Genomic DNA, 19,825 nt, shown 5'->3' with positions numbered 1-19,825 from the left:
AGCCCCTGACGGTGTTTGAGACGCCTGGACAGGCACTAACTGAGCTGCCGGCTGTCTCATGTCGTCAACAGTTTTCTGTAACGTGCCGACACTGTCACGTAATTCCTTAATTACGGCCATCCATTCAGGTGTCGACTCCCTAGGGGGTGACATCACCATTATAGGAAATTGCTCCGCCTCCACATCATTTTCCTCCTCATACATGTCGACACACACGTACCGACACCCAGCACACACACAGGGAATGCTCTGATAGAGGACAGGACCCCACTTAGCCCCTTGGGGAGACAGAGGGAGAGTTTGCCAGCACACACCAGAGCGCTATATATGTATAGGGACAACCTTACAATAAGTGTCTATCCCTTATAGCTGCTTATATCTGTTATTTTGCCAAATAAGTGCCCCCCTCTCTTTTTTACCCTGTTTCTGTAGTGCAGGATGCAGGGGAGATTCTGGGAGCCTTCCTACCAGCGGAGCTGTGTGGGAAAAATGGCGCTGTGTGCTGAGGAGATAGGCCACGCCCCCTTCTCGGCGGGCTCTTCTCCCGCTTTTTTCTGGAAAACTGGCAGGGGTTAAATACATCCATATAGCCCAGGAGCTATATGTGATGTATTTTTTGCCAAATAAGGTAAATTCATTGCTTCCCAGGGCGCCCCCCCCCCAGCGCCCTGCACCCTCAGTGACCGAAGTGTGAAGTGTGCTGAGAGCAATGGCGCACAGCTGCAGTGCTGTGCGCTACCTTATGAAGACAGGAAAGTCTTCTGCCGCCGATTTATGGACCTCTTCTTGCTTCAGCATCTGTAAGGGGGCCGGCGGCGCGGCTCCGGGACCCATCCATGGCTGGGCCTGTGATCGTCCCTCTGGAGCTAATGTCCAGTAGCCAAGAAGCCCAATCCACTCTGCACGCAGGTGAGTTCGCTTCTTCTCCCCTTAGTCCCACGCTGCAGTGAGCCTGTTGCCAGCAGGACTCACTGAAAATAAAAATAAAAACCTAAGTATACTTTTACTTCTAAGCAGCTCAGGAGAGCCACCTAGATTGCACCCTTCTCGGCCGGGCACAAAGATCTAACTGGGGCTTGGAGGAGGGTCATAGGGGGAGGAGCCAGTGCACACCACCTAGGTCCAAAAGCTTTTACTTTTTGTGCCCTGTCTCCTGCGGAGCCGCTATTCCCCATGGTCCTGACGGAGTCCCCAGCATCCACTTAGGACGTTAGAGAAAATATATTTTTTAGAGCTGGATAAATTACGAAAACAACACTGTTCCCATTAAGAACATGCAGTAACTTCAGCCTAAAGCCATTAATAAATAAATGTCGCGAGTAGATATAATCACGAGAAACATGTGGACATACTGTACATGGCAGTTTTATGCACGTTTTTCGTGAAATCAGAGATGATGAATAGGCCACTAAAACCACATATGAATATAAGTATATACTGTACAAATCAACTTACCACCCTGGCGGCTCTCTCCTGGGACTCGCATTTTCGACAGAACCATGGCCCCGTGGGAACCTGTACAATCCCATAGCAAGCTGAAAGAAAGGGGAAGTGTTACTCAGTGGCAAAATAAAATACTGGATGCTTATTTTCATTGAGTATTAAAAATATATAGATTAAGCGCCTTCTCTACATTAAGGCATTTTATATGGATGTGTCCAAATTCCCTTTAAACCACAGTAAGAAAAATAAAGATAATGATTATTATTTGTCTGGCAAATAAGAGTACCGAATATTAAAAAAAAGGATACTTTTTATGATTTTTATAAGAGTAAAAATGAAAATATGCTGTTTTATTCTTCAGACTGACTATCAGTTCTGAAAGGAAAAAGGGGTGAGCTTACCAATGAACATTTTTGCAAAACATGAATATAAAAGCTGTAAGTCCTGACATCTGCATGCCTACCAGGCAGGAGTGTATCTGGGGGTCCAAGCGCCCCTGGCAAAGTAAAGGACTGGCACCCCCCCCATATTTGAAATAGTGAAGGCAAATGTGCCAAAAAAGGGGCATGGCCACTCAATAGAACCCCAGTTCAAAATACACCACACAGCAGTGTTTCTTACTCACATTACACATCACGGTAATGTCTGTTGTTCACATTATGCTACACAGTAGTACCCCTTATACACATTATGACACACAGTAGTGCCCATATATATGGGAAGGTGCGTATGCTCCTGGGAAAATGGGCATGTCCTCACAATTTTATATTATGATATTAAACTATAAATATATAATCACACTCCCCCTACACATGCACACACACAATTAGCAGCCTTACACACAATGCCCACAGTAGTGCTCCTTACAGATAATGTCCCCAGTATAGTGTCAGATACACATAATGTTCCAGTACAGCACCAGATGCACATAATGTCCACTGTATAATGCCAGATACACATACTGCCCCCAGTATAGTGCCAGATACATGTAATGTCCCCAGTATACTGTAGTGCCTGATGCACATAATGTCCCCAGTATAGTGCAAGATGCACATAATGTCCCCAGTATAGTGCCAGATGTACATAATGTCCCCAGTTGTGCAGTGTCAGATATACATAGTGCTTCCCACTATAGTGCACGATACACATACTGTATGCCCCCACAGTGCCAGATACACATATGCCTCCACAGTGCCAGACACACATACTGCCCCCACAATGCCATATACACATATGTCCCCATAGTGCCAGACACACACATATGCCCCCACAGTGCCAGATACATATACTGCCCCCACAGTGCCAGACACACATATGCCCCCACATTGCCAGACACACATATGCCCCCACAGTGCCAGATACATGTATACCCCACAGTGCGATACACATATGCCCCCACAGTGCCAGATACTTGTATGTCCCTATAGTGCCAGATACACATATGCCCCCACAGTGGCAGATATACATATGCCCCCATAGTGACAAATATACATATGCCCCCACAGTGCCAGATACACATATGCCCCCACAGTGCCAGATACACATATGCCCCCATAGTGCCAGATACACATATGCCCCCATAGTGCCAGATGCACATATGCCTCCAGTGTCAGATACACATATACCCCCACAGTGCCAGATACACATATGCCCCCATAGTGCCAGATACACACATGCCCTCATAGTGACAAATATACATATGCCCCAGCAGTGCCAGATATACATATGCCCCCATAGTGCCAGATACACATATGCCCCCATAGTGACAGATACACATACTGTCCTCACAGTGCCACGTACATATATGCCCCCACAGTGTCAGGTACACATATGCCCCCATATTGATTTCAGTATTAGAGGCAGCACTTTTAGGTAGATTCTCTTATAGGCCGGTGCTGTCCCCCTACCCACGTGTAGTTCTTCACTGGCAGGGAAGCCAGTAACAATCACAGCATGCAGCAGTGGCAGCCACTGTAATTGGTGCCAGGGTCCAGCACTGCACTGCCAGGAGCTCACTGCAACAAGGGCTGCTGGGAGGAGTAGTTTATGTAGAGTTTCTTGATTGTAGTGTGGTGCGGTGCTGGACCCTGGTGCCAATTACAGTGGCTGTCATTGCTGCATGCTGTGATCATTATGGGCTTGCCTGCTGGTGGGGAAGTACACGGGGTGGGGGGATAGCTGCTGCCTCTAAAAGTGAATCTACCTACTGGCCGCGGATGGCACCGCTGGATGGCGCCCCTCCTTGAATGGCGCCCCTGGCAAGTGCCATCCTGGCCAATAGGTAGATACACCCCTGCTACCAGGGACTGCATTGCCATCCCGCTGATCAGGACTTTTATTCCAGTCCCAGCATAGCTGCGAGATGTGCCCAGCTAAAGGTTACTGCAGACTGTACGTTTACTTTTATGAGTAAGGAAGAGGTTTGAGGCTGCCCAGTGCTGGACAGTGGCACACTTCCATTTAACATTGCCATACTCTCATGAGATGTGTCCATGCAAATGGACATGTACACGCATATTATCCAGATATAAGAACTGGAAAAGTTTGGTACCATGCTCTTGGAAAACACAAAACGGGCACACATAAATGCACAGTCAAGATCAGATTGGAGATAATGAATTTTATTATATTTCATTATAACTATTTTTTAAATGGTGCAACATGTTTATAATGGTCTTGTAGGAACATGGTCTACACCACTGGTGCTCAAGCTTTCTACACAGTTAGAGTGAAACGTAAGCTCTAGGCTCCAGCGGGGACAGAAGCTGCTGTCCCATGCAGATAAATCCATCTTTAATTGCTGCCTGCGCCGCTGTAGTGATCAGCAGGGTGCAGTCATGTACAGCGCCAAAGGTGCAATTAAGTTTATTTGTTTATTGGGGAGCACTGCTCGTGACGTCAAGATGTAACACTACTTGTCAGAAAGGCAGAGGAGCCGCGGCACGATGGGGAGCAGCAGCCAAAAAAGACACACAAAAGATAAGTGACTGGAGCTGGAGCCGGAGGATGCGTGGGCTGGAACTGAAGAGAAAGAGAAGGGCAAGATAGACTGTGGGTCAGGAGCTACAGAGACAATGTGGGGCTAGAGATGGAAAGACAGAAGTGGGCTGGAGAGGCACAAAGGATGCTGGAGAGGCACATGGGATGCTGAGAGACACAATGGGGCTGGAGCTGGAGAGACACAAGGGGTCTGTAGAGACTGAAGAGGCACAAGGGATGCTGGAGAGACGCAAGGGGGCTGGAGCTGCAGAGACACGGGAGAATGAGGCCGGAAAGACACAAGGGGGGGGGGGGTGAGGCTAAAGGGAAGTGGCTAGAGATTATCCACAACTCGCAGGATTAGAAGAAAAAAGGTTGGGAGCGTAATCTTCATTAAGGCACCAATTCTAAGGAACCATTACTTAAATTATCAAATGCATTTTAATAATATAAAATTATTTGATCAGGGAAGCTTACATTTTGCCCTGCACTATGATGAACTGCTTCCCATGCACGAGTTCAGGATTTTGCCCGTGCTGCACCCCTTCAGTGGAACGCACTCCCCCGCTCCATTAGACTCTCCCCAACCTTGCAAAGCTTCAAACGGCACTAAAAACCCACCTATTCATCAAAGCATACCCTCCCGATGCATAACCCAGTGCTTAAGCCGCGCCTCCACCCCCCTGCCTCATGCCGTGAACATCTCAGCTTTGCTTGCATACTGCCATCAGGCTACCTCCCACTTGCCTGCACCTCTTGTCATCTGTCTGTCGCCCCTCCCCAATAGATTGTTAGCTCTTCAGAGCAGGGCCCTCTTTCCTCTTGTTATCTAAGCCCTCGTCTCAACACATTTCACTCACAGCTCTCCCCTACTCAACGACCATCTTTACCTGCTAGTAAAGGCTCATCTCCATCTATGGCCACCAGCCTCTAGTAGTACGATGATCACTCCCTCAATACTTACATCTTAGCTGTACTATGTCTTGAGAATGTGTGGTGCTCTGATACCTGTACTCTATTTCTGTTATTTATTTACTGTAATGCAATGTTTTGTCCCCTGTACTGTCCTTTGTACGGCGCTGCGAAACACATGTGGCGCCTTATAAATAAAATGTAATAATAATAATAATAATAATGAACCTTTGCTACATGATGTGGACTTTGGTTATATTCCACGTAAAACAGGCATCTCCCAGACCATATGATCTCCTATGTGAATAGTGACTACTGACTGAAAACACCATCTGTCCAAGGAGGAATTTTTATTTTCAGATTTTCCCCGCTGCAGAGAAACTACATATAAGAAAATAAAACTCTCATAGTGACTAGCATGTAGTGACCAGGGACGGGGGGAGGCAAATAAAATGGATGTAACAGGCGGCATGATTTCTGCTGCCACCCTGTGTCTGCACTTGCTGATTCTTTTTTTTAATGTGTGCAGAGAGATTTAAGCTAGGTGCACACTATACAATTATTGGGCCTATTTGCCAATAATCAGGTGTAAATTAACAGTTAGGAGCTGATTGGCTGGTGCCTTTATCACCTTGCACATATCACTGGTTTATCACTTCCCTATGCCTTCTCCAGGTTAATACATCTGCCCCTAAATTCTAAGGGGCCATTTATCAAAAAATATTTGTGGCTTATTCCTAAGAAAACAAACCTGTTTTCGAGGATGAGGGGGAAGGGGGAAAGGGGGGGGGGGGGGGGGGTTATCTGCAAATATTTGGTATCACCTAAATGTATGAAGGAGGGGCATTAGCAGGTATCTCTGCTATCTGCTGAAATCCCTCCATTCCTGACTGCAGCCGCAAACTCCATAGGTTTCTATGAGGGATGTGAAGCTGCAATATTAACCAAGCTCCGGAATGTAAAGCTTAATGAAGATGGTGGTAGCCGTTGTAGCCTATGGACTACAGATCACAAGAATCACAGAGACGGCTCCCCAAAAACCCACCCGGGCAATGGCCACCATGCACGTGAAGTTTCTTCACTCTCCCGTCACCATAGCAGTGCATGCTAATATGGACGAGATTGTCCATATTGGCCTGCATGCATAAGCGACCCGGCACCAACGATGAACGAGCGCGGAGCCGTCGTTTAGTGTTTCCCCTCCCGGTCTGGGCGGTCGGCGGCCACCCCGTACACACTGAGCGATATGATGCTCATATCGCTCAGTGACGTCACGCGGTAGCCGGCCGTGCATGCAGCTCCTGGATGACAGTCCAGATAGAGCATGCATGCACTGCAGACAGCGATGATTGTTGCCGATCTGCGGGTCCGTGCATCGATCGTCGCCGATGGCATACACACTTGCTGAGAAAATGAGCGATGTGGCTCATTTTCTCGGCAAGTGTGTATTGGCTTATAATTTATATTGACAGAGTAAGAAATGAACAAAACCCGTACTCCTATAATGACATGACGATAAACAAATTAGTCATCTGTCTGTCGCCCCTCCCCAATAGATTGTTAGCTCTTCAGAGCAGGGCCCTCTTTCCTCTTGTTATCTAAGCCCTCGTCTCAACACATTTCACTCACAGCTCTCCCCTACTCAACGACCATCTTTACCTGCCAGTAAAGGCTCATCTCCATCTATGGCCACCAGCCTCTAGTAGTACGATGATCACTCCCTCAATACTTACATCTTAGCTGTACTATGTCTTGAGAATGTGTGGTGCTCTGTTACCTGTACTCTATTTCTGTTATTTATTTACTGTAATGCAATGTTTTGTTCCCTGTACTGTCCTTTGTACGGCGCTGCGAAACACATGTGGCGCCTTATAAATAAAATGTAATAATAATAAGAATTTACTTACCGATAATTCTATTTCTCGGAGTCCGTAGTGGATGCTGGGGTTCCTGAAAGGACCATGGGGAATAGCGGCTCCGCAGGAGACAGGGCACAAAAAAGTAAAGCTTTTACCAGATCAGGTGGTGTGCACTGGCTCCTCCCCCTATGACCCTCCTCCAGACTCCAGTTAGGTACTGTGCCCGGACGAGCGTACACAATAAGGGAGGCAATTTGAATCCCGGGTAAGACTCATACCAGCCACACCAATCACACCGTACAACTTGTGATCTAAACCCAGTTAACAGTATGATAACAGAAAGAGCCTCTTAAAGATGGCTCCTTAACAATATAACCCGAATTTGTTAACAATAACTATGTACAGTATTGCAGATAATCCGCACTTGGGATGGGCGCCCAGCATCCACTACGGACTCCGAGAAATAGAATTATCGGTAAGTAAATTCTTATTTTCTCTATCGTCCTAAGTGGATGCTGGGGTTCCTGAAAGGACCATGGGGATTATACCAAAGCTCCCAAACGGGCGGGAGAGTGCGGATGACTCTGCAGCACCGAATGAGAGAATTCCAAGTCCTCTTTTGCCAGGGTATCAAATTTGTAGAATTTTACAAACGTGTTTTCCCCCGACCACGTAGCTGCTCGGCAGAATTGTAATGCCGAGACCCCTCGGGCAGCCGCCCAAGATGAGCCCACCTTCCTTGTGGAATGGGCCTTAACAGATTTAGGCTGTGGCAGGCCTGCCACAGAATGAGCAAGTTGAATTGTGTTACAAATCCAACGAGCAATCGTCTGCTTAGAAGCAGGGGCACCCAACTTGTTGGGTGCATATAGTATCAACAGCGGGTCAGATTTTCTGACTTCAGCCGTCCTTGAAATGTATATTTTTAAGGCTCTGACAACGTCCAACAACTTGGAGTCCTCCAAGTCGCCAGTGGCCGCAGGCACCACAATAGGTTGGTTCAGGTGAAACGCTGATACCACCTTAGGGAGAAAATGCGGACGAGTCCTCAGTTCTGCCCTATCCGAATGGAAGATTAGATAAGGGCTTTTATAAGATAAAGCCGCCAATTCAGATACTTTCCTGGCGGAAGCCAGGGCCAGTAACATAGTCACTTTCCATGTGAGATATTTAAAATCCACCTTATTCAATGGTTCAAACCAATGGGATTTGAGGAAATCTAAAACTACATTTAGATCCCACGGTGCCACCGGAGGCACCACAGGAGGCTGTATATGCAGTACTCCTTTAACAAAAGTCTGTACCTCAGGAACTGAGGCCAATTCTTTTTGGAAGAATATTGACAGGGCCGAAATTTGAACCTTAATAGATCTCAATTTGAGACCCATAGACAATCCTGATTGTAGGAAATGTAGGAAACGACCCAGTTGAAATTCCTCCGTCGGAACACTCCGATCCTCGCACCACGCGACATATTTTCGCCAAATGCGGTGATAATGTTTCGCGGTGACTTCCTTCCTTGCCTTAATCAAGGTAGGAATGACTTCTTCTGGAATGCCTTTCCCTTTTAGGATCTGGCGTTCAACCGCCATGCCGTCAAACGCAGCCGCGGTAAGTCTTGAAAGAGACAGGGACCCTGTTGTAGCAGGTCCCTTCTCAGAAGTAGAGGGCACGGGTCGTCCGTGACCAACTCTTGAAGTTCCGGGTACCAAGTCCTTCTTGGCCAATCCGGAGCCACTAGTATTGTTCTTACTCCTCTTCACCGTATAATCTTCAATACCGTTGGTATGAGAGGCAGAGGAGGAAACACATATACTGATTTGTACACCCAAGGTGTTACCAGTGCGTCCACAGCTATTGCCTGTGGATCTCTTGACCTGGCGCAATACTTGTCCAGTTTCTTGTTGAGGCGAGACGCCATCATGTCTACCATTGGTCTTTCCCAACAGTTTATTAGCATGTGGAAGACTTCTGGATGAAGACCCCCCTCTCCCGGGTGAATATCGTGTCTGCTGAGGAAGTCTGCTTCCCAGTTGTCCACGCCCGGGAAGAACACTGCTGACAGTGCTATTACGTGATTCTCCGCCCAGCGAAGAATCTTGGCAGCTTCTGCCATTGCACTCCTGCTTCTTGTGCCGCCCTGTCTGTTTACATGGGCGACCGCCGTGATGTTGTCCGACTGAATCAACACCGGTTTTCCTTGCAGGAGTGGTTCCGCCTGGCTTAGAGCATTTTAGATTGCTCTTAGTACCAGAATGTTTATGTGAATAGACTTTTCCAGGTTCGTCCATACCCCCTGGAAGTTTCTTCCTTGTGTGACTGCTCCCCAACCTCTCAGGCTGGCGTCCGTGGTCACCAGGATCAATCCTGTATGCCGAATCTGCGGCCCTCCAATAGATGAGCCTTTTGCAACCACCACAGAAGATATACCCTTGTCCTTGGCGACAGGGTTATTCGCAGGTGCATCTGAGGATGCGACCCTGACCATTTGTCCAACAGATCCCTTTGGAAAATTCTTGCATGGAATCTGCCGAATGGAATTGCTTCGTAAAAAGCCACCATTTTTCCCAGGACTCTTGTGCATTGATGTACAGACACCTTTCCTGGTTTTAGGAGGTTCCTGACAGGTCGGATAACTCCTTGGCTTTTTCCTCGGGAAGAAAAACCTTTTTCTGAACCGTGTCCAGAATCATCCCTAGGAACAGCAGACGTATCGTCGGAAAACAGCTGCGATTCTTGGAATATTTAGAATCCAGTCGTGCCGTCGAAGAACTACTTTAGATAGTGCTCTTCCGACCTCCAACTGTTCTCTGGAACTTGCCCTTTTTAGGTCGTGCAAGTAAGGGATAATTTAGATGCCTTTTTTCTTTGAAGAAACATCTTTTCGGCCATTACCTTGGTAAAAAGGCCCGGGGTGCCGTGGATAATTCAAACGGCATCGTCTGAACTGATATTGACAGTTCTGTACCACGAACCAGAGGTACCCTTGATGAGAAGGACAAATTTTGGACATGGAGGTAATCCTTGATGTCCAGGGACACCATATAGTCCCCTTTTTTCCGGTTCGCTATCACTGCTCTGAGTGACTTTATCTCGATTTGAACCTTTTATGTAAGTGTTCAAAACATTTTAGATTTAGACTATGTGTCACCAAGCCGTCTGGCTTCAGTACCACAATATAGTGTGGAAAAATAATACCCTTTTCCTTGTCGTAGGAGGGGTACTTTGATTATCACCTGCTGGATATACAGCTTGTGAATTGTTTCCAATGCTGCCTCCCTGTCGGAGGGAGCCGTTGGTAAAGCAGACTTCAGGAAGCTGCGAGGAGAAGATGTCTCGACTCTCCAATCTTTACCCCTGGGATAATACTCGTACGATCTAGGGGTCAACTTGCGAGTGATCCCACTGCGCCCTGAGACTCTTGAGACTACCCCCCCACCTTGAGTCCGCTTGCACGGCCCCAGCGTCATGCTGAGGACTTGGCAGACGCGGTGGAGGGCTTCTTTTCCTGGGAAAGGGCTGCCTGCTGCAGTCTACTTCCCTTACCTCTATGTCTGGGCAGATATGACTGGCCTTTTGCCTGCATGCCCTCATGGGAAAGGAAAGATTGAGGCTGAAAAGACGGTGTCTTTTTTAGCTGAGATGTAACTTGGGGTAAAAAAGGTTGGATTTCCCAGCTGTTGCTGTGGTCCCCAGGTCCGATGGACCGACCCCCAAATAACTCCTTCCCTTTATACAGCAATACTTCCATCTGCCGTATGGGATCTGTATCACCTGACCACTGTCGTGTCCCTGACATCTTCTGGGAGATATGGACAACGCACTTATCTTGATGCCAGAGAGCAAATATCCCTCTGTGCATCTCACATACATATATATAGAATGCATCCTATTAAATGCTCTACATGAATAAAATATTTTCAGTCAGGGAATCCGACCAAGCCAACCCAGCACTGCATCTCCAGGCTGATGGCGATCGCTGGTCGCAGTATAACCACCGTATGTGTGTATATACTTTTTAGGATATTTTTCCAGCTTCCTATCAGCTGGCTCCTTGAGGGCGGCCGTATCTGGAGACGGTAACGCCACTTGATAAGCGTGTGAGCGCCTTATCACCCTAAGGGGTGTTTCCCAACGTACCCTAATTTCTGGCGGGAAAGGGTATAACGCCAATATTTGCTATCGGGGTAACCCTACGCATCATCACACACTTCATTTTATTTTATCTGATTCAGGAAAAACTACAGGTAGTTTTTTCACTCCCACATAATACCCTTTCTTGTGGTACTTGTAGTATCAGAAACACGTAACACCTCCTTCATTGCCCTTAACGTGTGGCCCTAATGAGAAATACGTTTGTTTATTCACCGTCGACACTGTATTCAGTGTCCGTGTCTGTGTCTGTGTCGACCGACTGAGGTAAATGGGCGTTTTTAAAACCCCTGACGGTGTTTCTGAGACGCCTGGACCGGTCCTAATAGATTGTCGGCCGTCTCATGTCGTCAACCGACCTTGCAGCGTGTTGACATTCTCACGTAATTCTCTAAATAAGCCATCCATTCCGGTGTCGACTCCCTAGAGAGTGACATCACCATTACAGGCAATTTCTCCGCCTCCTCACCAACATCGTCCTCATACATGTCGACACACACGTACCGACACACAGCACACACACCGGGAATGCTCTGACAGAGGACAGGACCCACACTAGCCCTTTGGGGAGACAGAGGGAGAGTCTGCCAGCACACACCAAAAACGCTATAATTATATAGGGACAACCTTATATAAGTGTTTCTCCCTTATAGCATCTTTTATATATATACAATATCGCCAAAATCAGTGCCCCCCCTCTCTGTTTTAACCCTGTTTCTGTAGTGCAGTGCAGGGGAGAGCCTGGGAGCCTTCTCTCCAGCTTTTCTGTGAGAGAAAATGGCGCTGTGTGCTGAGGAGATAGGCCCCGCCCCTTTTTCGGCGGCCTCGTCTCCCGCTATTTTTGAAGTTAGGCAGGGGTTAAATATCTCCATATAGCCTCTGTGGGCTATATGTGAGGTATTTTTTGCCTCTAATAAGGTTTTTATTTGCCTCTCAGAGCGCCCCCCCCAGCGCTCTGCACCCTCAGTGACTGTTGTGTGAAGTGTGCTGAGAGGAAAATGGCGCACAGCTGCAGTGCTGTGCGCTACCTTTAGAAGACTGCAGGAGTCTTCAGCCGCCGATTCTGGACCTCTTCTGTCTTCAGCATCTGCAAGGGGGCCGGCGGCGCGGCTCCGGTGACCATCCAGGCTGTACCTGTGATCGTCCCTCTGGAGCTTGATGTCCAGTAGCCAAGAAGCCAATCCATCCTGCACGCAGGTGAGTTGACTCCTTCTCCCCTCAGTCCCTCGCTGCAGTGATCCTGTTGCCAGCAGGAATCACTGTAACATAAAAAACCTAGCTAAACTTTCTCTAAGCAGCTCTTTAGGAGAGCCACCTAGATTGCACCCTTCTCGGCCGGGCACAAAAATCTAACTGGAGTCTGGAGGAGGGTCATAGGGGGAGGAGCCAGTGCACACCACCTGATCTGGTAAAAGCTTTACTTTTTTGTGCCCTGTCTCCTGCGGAGCCGCTATTCCCCATGGTCCTTTCAGGAACCCCAGCATCCACTTAGGACGATAGAGAAAATAATAATAATGAACCTTTGCTACATGATGTGGACTTTGGTTATATTCCACGTAAAACAGGCATCTGTGACATCAATATTGTTTAACAATGTGCAATTTGTTTTTCCAAAATATATGCTAACCCCTATATTAATGTCTTCTATAGTTCACTCTTGCATCCCAGGTTGGTTTCCTGTGATCTGAGTGGCAGCTACAGCTCAATCACAGGGAACCCACATCCGTGTGACAGAGACAGCACTCAGTAAACCACATAGGTCCTAAACCTTTGCAGAATCATGTAGTTCTAAAAAAAATAAAAAATTAGTTTTTTATATATATATATATATATATATATATATATATATATATATATATAGTATTACATTTGCACAATATATCTTGTATCATTTGCACAATCAAAAACATATGCGTAAACAATTATATATGATCTTCAATATGTTAAAATAGACATCAGCAATCGGACTGCCTCTACATTACAGGAACATCACATTGTACCTGCTCTAGTGCAGCGCTATTTAGTACATGTTGTTGTGTTACATAATCTACATATATACAGAGCACAACCATGTAACAGATACAATTATTAGAGACACCTGAATTGCAGTTTCTGGTACTGGAGGATTGTTACAATCGCTATGACATTTATCAGCACTGGGCAAATGCTCGCTCTGAGTCTGCTGCGCGGTTATAGCCTGGGGGATGGTGTTATATTAGTCCAAAGATAATGCTCGTAACTAAACTTGCCAATACGTAATTTGCATATATGTAAATTACGCAGATCACACCCATCATGCCAGGTCTACTGCCACACTAATGACCCATGCGTCGGGTAACTGACAAAATCCCCGTTCGGGGTTTAATTTACCCCCGGCCTATATCGGCCCCTACTCTCAGTATACAGCGCCCCCTTTCTTTCTGCACCTGCCCTTCTCCTTGCAGTAGTTGCCCCAACGGTGTATATATCTACCGCCCCTTCTGTCAACATTTGCCCCTCCCCTAAGACCAGATGCCCCACCTTGGTGCACCGCCACATTGCACCCGTGCCCGTCACAATAGACCAACGGGTTTTCGGCCCAGCCCCTCTCATCCGAGCACACGCAGCAGCCTCCAACCATCTCCTTCATCCTCCCATGGAGCCGCCGTTCTCCCCGGGGCCGGGCGGCCGACCTGCCGGGGACACTGCGCATGCGCGTCCTGCTCCGACACCCCGGGACACGGCTAGCACTGGGCATGCGCACGACCGGAGCTTCGGGGACATAGCGCATGCGTAGAACGCTCTGTCTTGCACGACTGCTCTTTGCCAGCTGCAGGGCTCCTTGTACCAAGGCGCATGCGTGAAGTAATATTATTGGCAGTGTATAAGAGCGGCAGTTGTGTTGATACGACGAGGCTGAAGTTAGCTTTGTACGTATGGAAAATAGTAGCGTGTGCAGGTTTTGCAATATTCACTGTTTACGCACACTGTATGTGCTGGAAGTAAGCCTCACTGCAGAAACGTGTGCAGGGTACGCCAAAAGTGACCTGCCACCACATTTGTATTACTACGCTTTTTTTATTGACTAACTTGAACGGGAATATAATGTCTGCCTTTATTACACTGAAGTTCATATGTGTCTGAAGCTGTATTTATAGTGGGCACTAGTTTCTCAGCAGAATTGCAACCAGGAAGAAAGTATTTTATTTTGGATACAGGTGAAAATACCTGACCTTCCCCAGTCCAGAGCAGGCTCAGCAGGTGCACAAATCCCATCGTTATTGCTGAGATGAAATGGCTGTGTGCCCAGTTGCAAAGCCGATCCGATCACTCATTTCTATCATATCACTCTGCTACTTTTCCCAATGTTACAATAACTCCATACTTAGGAAGGAATGTACCTGCCTTGCCACACTCTTCCCATCATTGAAGCATATCTCCTCTGCTCCTATCTCGCAGAATTTTGCTCTGCGCCTTGGCTGTTTTGTGCTTTGTAAATGAGGCACGGCTAAAGAATAGTTCTGTCCAATTTAATTCCCCCACTGATAACATTTACTTCATTTTACTTTTTGCAATTTCAAAGATGGTTCTTGTCAACTTTCTGAAATACTACTTAAATTCATGTGTGGTGTAAAGGATTTTCTTGTGCAGAGTACCTGTTGCATGTTAGCCTAAAGGGGGTAATTCCAAGTTGATCGCAGTAGGAATTTTGTTAGCAGTTGGGCAAAACCATGTGCACTGCAGGGGGGGCAGATAGAACATGTGCAGAGAGAGTTAGATTTGGGTGGGGTGTGTTCAATCTGCAATCTAATTTGCAGTGTAAAAATAAAGCAGCCAGTATTTACCCTGCACAGAAACAAAATAACCCACCCAAATCTAACTCTTTCTGCACATGTTATATCTGCCTCCCCTGCAGTGCACATGGTTTTGCCCAACTGCTAACAAAATTCCTACTGCGATCAACTTGGAATTACTCCCAAAGGTAGAAAAGAAAACAATGCAGATTGCAATTTGGAATCCCACTTTGCAGGTGATCACATACATCAGATGAGCCGTGATGACTGTGATTGATGTAGGAGTTAACTTATGTGCCGACCCGTAAAAGTGGCTAGAATTGTCTATATATATATATATATATATATATATATATATATATATATATATATATATATGAAGTTTGGACTGTATATGAAGTGCTTCTTGTAAATGTCCCCCAGGGAGTGAAAGTTCGTCATCCACAGCAAAAGTAGCACACATCTGGAAGCTATAAAATTGTTCAGAGCTCTATCAAATAAAATGTTTACATATGCGTAAAAGATGATGCATTTGCAAGAAACAGGATTGTTCTTATTAAATAACATCTCCTTTAGTGGAATAATTATTTAAATATGCTTCATACTTATAGCTAATACACCCTTGTAACCTAAATGTGTTCATATCAGCGCCAGATTAACAATGGGACGGATGGGACTACAGCCCCAGACTTCCACATAAAAAAAAGAACCGTCGCCATAACAGCATGATCATGACCAGCCAAACAGCTGTCCATACGGCCAGCCATAAATCATATGTATTAGAATTATTTATTAACAGTTTCTTATATAGCGCAGCAAATTCCATTGTGCTTTATATTTTTTATTTCAAAATGATGCAATTATTATACTTTTATGTATTTACATAGACATTAAGGCTGATAGTGTAGGGGCGTATACATAGGCTTACCATACTATCCCTTTAAACCTGGAACATTCCTTAGTTACACAGGTTCTGTGGCTGGCTGACTTCAAACCTGCGTTTTAAGCTGCAACAGGACCTGTATAATTCAGGAGTCCCTGTTGAATTACTGTAAGCCTAGATGGGTGGAATTCAAATGTTTTCCGCCAGTAGATGGTGCCCAAATGGAGCTATTCAATTGTAGCTTCGTTAGGGCTGCATTTGCATTCTGCATTTCAGCTCGCACCCCCGGGGGTGGCGAGCTGTAATTCACGAAAAAGTTACCCGTTTGTCCTCCCAAACTCCACTTTTCTCGATCCCACCGTGCATTTTGGTCAAGTTTAGACGCTTTACGCGGCTAAACCCGACCTCTATGGGCGCGATAAGTGTGATACAATTTAAAAACTGTTTGCCTAATAATAGACACATATGTTAGACATGGTATTTGGAGATCTTTCTGAACAGGCTATGAGGAAATTAAAGGTAAGCATTAACAAAGTAATCTTGTCAGAGTGAAATGCAATGATACGATACAATATTGAACCCCAGTGGCAGAACATGTAATTGCAACAAAAGGGAGCAAATATACTACAGATGATGTGTTGCTAACGGGGTCATTCCGAGTTGATCGCTCGCTAGCAGTTTTTAGCAGCTGCGCAAACGCATATTTGCCGCCCACTGGGGATTGTATTTTCGCTTTGCAGAACTGCGAACACCTGTGCAGCAGAGCACCTGCAAAAACATTTTGTGTAAAACAAGACCAGCCCTGGAAACTCTTCGTGTGCGTTGATTCTAACGTTGGAGGGATGGCTTTTGACGTCACACACCCGCCCAGCGTTCGCCCGGCCACGCCTGCGATTGCCCCGGCACTCCTGCGTTTTTCCAAACACTCCCTAAAAACGGTCAGTTGACACCCAGAAACACTCCCTTACTGTCAATCTTTTTGCGTTGTGCCGTGCGACTGAAATCTTCGCTAGAACCTGTGCAAAACCACAAAGGACTTTGTACCCGTACATCGCGCGTGCGCATTGCGGTGCATGCGCAGAAATTCAGATTTTTTGCCAGATTGCTGCGCTGCGAACAACGGCAGCTGGCGATCGGGAATGACCCCCAACATGTAAGGGGGTTGTAGCAGACCTTGTAGTTGGGCACTCCTGGTCTTTTGCACAATTGAGTAGGTAGAAACAAATAAGGAATAGGTAAAGGCTAAGAGGGTCATTCTGAGTTGATTGCTAGCGTAGCGATCAGGCTAAAAATCGGCATTTCTGCGCACGCGTATGCACCGCAATGCGCATGCGTGACGTACGGGTACAAAGTCCTTTGTGGTTTTGCACAGGTTCTAGCAACGTTCTCATTCGCACTGGTGGCCGCAAGAAGATTGACAGGAAAGGGGCGTTTCTGGGTGTCAACTGACCGTTTTCAGGGAGTGCCTAGAAAAATGCAGGCGTGCCAGGGAAAACGCAGGCGTGGCTGGGCGAACGCTGGGTGGGAGTGTGACGTCAAAAGCTAACCCTCCAACGTTAGAATCAACGCACACGAAGAGTAAGTCCAGGGCTGGTCTTGTTTTGCATAAAATGTTTTTGCAGGCATTCTGCTGCACAGGCATTCGCTGACTTGCAAAGCCAAAATACACTCCCCAGTGGGCGGCAACAATGCATTTGCACGGCTGCTAAAAACTGCTAGCGAGCGAACAACTCGGAATGACCACCTAAATCCTTTAAACAATCCAACGTTCAGTACACAGAGCGAGGATCATAATGCGCCACAAGTCAATTTGCAAAGCTAAGTCTAGACTAATGAAGCCAAAACAGTACATGGGTAACCCAAAAAAGAGGTCCATTGAACAAGCCTGGTCAGTACACAGGTAATACATATAAAGGTAATCCATACAATGAGGCAGACAGAAAGATGGTCGATATGGAAAGCCAAAGGTCAAGAACAGGAATCATGAGCGAGGTTAGCTCTAGTCAGGACCTAACTAGAGGGTGGTGTATGGCCGGGGCACCGTCCTGGCCATAGGCAAAACCATACCTCCCAACATGACCCTGTCCAGGAGGGACAAAATGCTCTGCTCCTGGACTTTTCTCTTAATGTGTGATTGCTGGCACCTGTTTTTTAGCAGGTTAATGGATAAGAAAGATGTTTTAGTACAGGTGGTGGCAATCATACATTAAGAGGGAAGTCCAGGAGCAGAGGATTCTGTCCCTCCTGGAGTGGGTCATGTTGGGAGGTATGGCAAAACTACAGTAGTCCTCCTGGCCTGAAAATCAATGGGTCTCCTCAGGGGAGTCACAATGTCGGGCCAGCCGGGCCACACCCAACATTATAAATGATGCAGGTGGTGCTCCCGTCTATTATTATTATTATTATTTATTATTATCTTTTATTTATATGGCGCCACAAGGGTTCCGCAGCGCCCAATTACAGAGTACATAAACAAATAATCAAACAGGAAAACAGCAACTTACAGTTGATGACAGTATAGGACAAGTACAGGGTAAATAAACATAGTTACATCAGCAGATGACACTGGAATAAGTATCAGGTGGCAGAAGACTGATGGATTTGGTGCAGTTGAAGATTATTAAAGTAAGAAAGGATAAGCACATGAGGGAAGAGGGCCCTGCTCGTGAGAGCTTACATTCTAAAGGGGAGGGGTAGACAGACAGGGGTGACACAGATGAGGTACATAGAGAGCGTAGAACAGAGAGTTAGGATGAGATTTGGCTGGGTTTGGTGAAGAAGTGGGTCTTGAGAGCCCGTTTGAAGTTTTGTAGATTGGGGGAGAGTCTGAGGGGGAGAGGTAGGGAATTCCAGAGAACTGGTGCAGCACGTGAAAAATCTTGGAGGTAGGAGTGGGAGGAAGTAATCCGTAGGCAGGAGAGTCGGCGTGCATTAGCAGAGCAAAGAAGACGGGTGGGAGTGTAAAGGGAGATAAGGTCAGAGATGTAGATGGGAGAGGAGTGGGTGAGGGCTTTGTAAGCGAGTGTGAGAAGCTTGAAATGGATTCTGAAAGGGAAGGGGAGCCAGTGGTCTAGTAAGAGAGGAGAGGTGGACGTAGTGCATTTGGTGAGGAAGATGAGCCGGGCAGCAGCATTGAGGATAGATTGGAGTGGAGAGAGGTATTTGTCAGGAATGCCAGTCAGGAGCAGATTACAGTAGTCCAGTCTGGAGATGACCAGTGAGTGGATAAGAGTCTTAGTAGCATCCTGGGTCAGAAAGGGTCCGATCCTGGAAATATTTTTTAGATGAAAATGGCAGGTTTGTGAGAGGTGCTGAATGTGTGGTTTGAAGGAGAGGGAGGAGTCAAGGATTACTCCAATACAGCGCACTTGGGGGCTAGAGGAGATAGTAGTGCCATCAATAGATAATAAGATTGTAGGAGGTGAGGTTATGCGGTAGGGAGGGAAGATGATCAGCTCAGTCTTAGACATGTTAAGTTTAAGAAAGCGCTGGGACATCCAGGAAGAGGTAGCAGAGAGACAGTTGGAGATACGAGTGAGGAGAGCAGAGGAGAGGTCTGGAGAGGAAAGATAGATTTGGGTGTCATCAGCATAGAGATGATATTGGAAACCAAAAGAACTAATGAGCTTACCTAGTGAGGACGTATAGAGAGAGAAGAGAAGAGGACCAAGGACAGAACCTTGGGGTACCCCTACAGTTGGTGGAAGTGAGGGGGAGGTGGAGTCATGAGAGGAGACAGAGAAAGAACGGTCAGAAAGGTAGGAGGACAGCCAAGAGAGGGCAGTGTCACGCAGGCCAATGGAGTGAAGAATTTGCAGTAGGAG

At 46.7% G+C, this 19,825-nt stretch overlaps 1 protein-coding gene across 3 annotated transcripts in view; it reads right to left on the bottom strand.

Annotated features, from left to right (window-relative positions):
- The window catches only part of MLLT6 (MLLT6, PHD finger containing), a 167,571-nt gene extending 153,486 nt beyond the window's left edge, over positions 1–14,085 (bottom strand). For 2 of the 3 annotated variants that reach the window (XM_063959692.1, XM_063959694.1), the window contains exons 1-2: positions 13,866–14,004; positions 1,456–1,535 (exon numbers count right to left, since the gene is read on the bottom strand). In XM_063959692.1, coding sequence (XP_063815762.1) covers positions 1,456–1,535; positions 13,866–13,974 — 189 coding nt within the window. In that variant the 5' untranslated portion in view covers positions 13,975–14,004. Of the gene's footprint in view, positions 1–1,455; positions 1,536–13,865 lie in introns of all 3 variants that reach the window. The other variant, XM_063959693.1, reaches the window with a different exon arrangement.
- Positions 14,086–19,825: the final 5,740 nt, after the last annotated feature.

Source organism: Pseudophryne corroboree, chromosome 3 (genome assembly GCF_028390025.1).
Source record: "Pseudophryne corroboree isolate aPseCor3 chromosome 3, aPseCor3.hap2, whole genome shotgun sequence".
NCBI classification, from domain to species: Eukaryota; Metazoa; Chordata; class Amphibia; order Anura; family Myobatrachidae; genus Pseudophryne; species Pseudophryne corroboree.
This window is presented reverse-complemented; position numbering and strand designations above follow the sequence as displayed.